This window comes from Aplysia californica, unplaced genomic scaffold (genome assembly GCF_000002075.1).
Source record: "Aplysia californica isolate F4 #8 unplaced genomic scaffold, AplCal3.0 scaffold00519, whole genome shotgun sequence".
Classification (NCBI taxonomy): domain Eukaryota; kingdom Metazoa; phylum Mollusca; class Gastropoda; order Aplysiida; family Aplysiidae; genus Aplysia; species Aplysia californica.
Window position 1 is genome coordinate 247,561 of NW_004797789.1, and position 2,223 is coordinate 249,783.

The 2,223-nt window shown below is 42.6% G+C and overlaps 1 protein-coding gene across 1 annotated transcript in view; it reads right to left on the minus strand.

The window, feature by feature from the left end:
* The window catches only part of LOC106012819 (arylacetamide deacetylase), a gene marked incomplete at its 3' end in the record, with an annotated part of 8,879 nt that extends 8,381 nt beyond the window's left edge, over window positions 1-498 (minus strand). The window contains 1 exon segment of the mRNA XM_013086903.2: window positions 345-498. Coding sequence (XP_012942357.1) covers window positions 345-488 — 144 coding nt within the window.
* Between the last annotated feature and the right edge of the window lie 1,725 nt (window positions 499-2,223).

Sequence of the window (2,223 nt, forward strand, 5' to 3'; positions counted from 1 at the left end):
GGTGGTGATGTTCATTTGTTGTTGCTTTTGTTGCTGTTGGTGGTGGTGGGGTTGCTGCTGTTGTTTTTTGTGATGTTGTTGTTGTCATTGTTGCAAGTAGTAGTTGTACTACTAAGCAACGGCAGCAGCAGTAGTAGTAACAGTAGTTGAAGTGGTATTTTTTTGGTAAGTGTTTTATGGCGCTCGTCATTGTACAAGGTCATATGAGTGCGCGCACATTAGTAATAAGTGCAGTAGCAGTAGTAGTAGTAGTAGTAGTAGTAGTAGTAGTAGTAGTAGTAGTAGTAGTAGTACCACCACCACCGCAACAACAGCAACAACAACTGTAAGATTATATATCCTACCACGAGCTGTCCCAAGCCAATGGCCGCCATGATCCCCTGACACTTCCAAGGCTCGGCCATTCCATCTGGCAGAGGGGTGTACAGGTAGGCCGCCAGGACCGCAAAACCCAGTGACGTCACCACAAACATTGGCTTGAGCAACATGGCGACTGCGGTTTCTATTTGAGTAAAGAGAAGCACATAGATACAATAATGGGCATTAGTGCTGGGGAAAAGTAAAAGTGGCAGACAGAAACAACAGAGGGAAAGTATACCCCCGGGGCAGTGCCACTGACTAGTGTCTTTAGGCCATTCCCAAAGGGGGGACATTTCTCATTCAAGCACAGTAGAATTGTAAATGGGCTGACTCATGTCACGCTCATAACTGTGCCTGATCTGCAACAGGGAACTGCTGCTTTTTTCTTTCCTGATCCTTACTATTGTCATTTTCTTCTACTTCTTTTGTATGTTTGTCACTCTCTTGTGACCTGCAATTTCCGGGGTGCATTGATAGTCGAAGCAGGCCTTGAGCTGTTGAAGCTAGAGAGGTGAGCAGTCTAAGTCTGATTCCCTGTAAAGACTTCTTTGTCGACACCCACCCCTTGGCGCTCATATGACCTTATTCAGTTGCGAGCGCCGTAAAATCCTCTACTACAAAAAAGAGGTACAATAAAGAAGTAGGACCTACCAGTCGCTACCCTAGGACTACACAGTTCTATCTGCTAAGTACCTAATTTTGAGGCATTTGATGTGAAAGACTTTGAGTTTCACAATATGTCAATTTTTTTTAGTGCACTCTTTTGAATATCTTGAAAACGACTTCGAATAGTCTTACAATTTTAACAGTGCTGGCAGAACATTTTGTCTCTGACCTCATGGTCTTAGTAGGCCTAACTCAAAAAAGGCCAAAAATGTCAGATAGAACTTTGTGATTCTGAAGTAGCGCAGTGGCGCCCCCCAACCATTCTCTGTGCCAGTGGGTACTGACTGTGATAAAGCTATTGGTGTGCACCAGGCGTTTCAAACTCGCGCCAACGCGACAATTGAGTCATTCAGGTCGATATTTGGAGGCTTTTACTTGGCATGAAAGTTGATGAATAGCATTAGTGCGGCCTGTGTGTGTTTCTCACTGGCATCTCATTACTGAGGTGTTGCCCTAGATTTTTATTACATTTTTAAGGGGGTTGGAAAGGGGGGGGGAGGGTGTACAAGCTAAACGTCCCGATTCGGCTCAAAATTATGGAATTTGGAATGTACGTATTTTTGGCTTCTTCAGCCTGTCTTAAAGCTATTTCCTCGCATAGGAGCCTCATAAAGCCTTATTTTCCCCTTACCGGACATGTTAGTCACCACCATGTCCCCATAAAGTCAGTCTTTTTTTTCCTTGTCCTGATTTTGGTGCCCGTTTTTGTTGGTTACGTAAAAAGAAAGTAATGGTGCAGATTGTTATATGAAAGGGGAATTGTTGAGTCGGTAATGATGATGATGGTGATGATGATGTTGATGATGTTGTTGTCGATGGTGACGGTAATGGTAATTGTGATGGTGAGCATGAGGATGAAAAGTCAATCTTTTAATTTTCTTTATCGCTCGTTTTCTCAAAACGCGGTTTTCTATACACTTTTTAAACAATAACTCCACCATTTTTCATTCAACCTTCATTATTTTTTTCACAGAATTAAGAGAATAATTATGTAACATGCATGCAAGCTAACAACCAGCTTTCATGAAGTGAGGTATTCGCTGTCTAAGACGACATGTCGACAAAATCCAATATTGCGGCCGTCGTGTCCATGGCAACGAAAGTTTTTCTCAAATTTGATTGCGGATTTGCAGACTCCTCACTACGCTTGTTATACGTGATACATTTGATAAAATGTGATCCACTGAAAAGCGATAA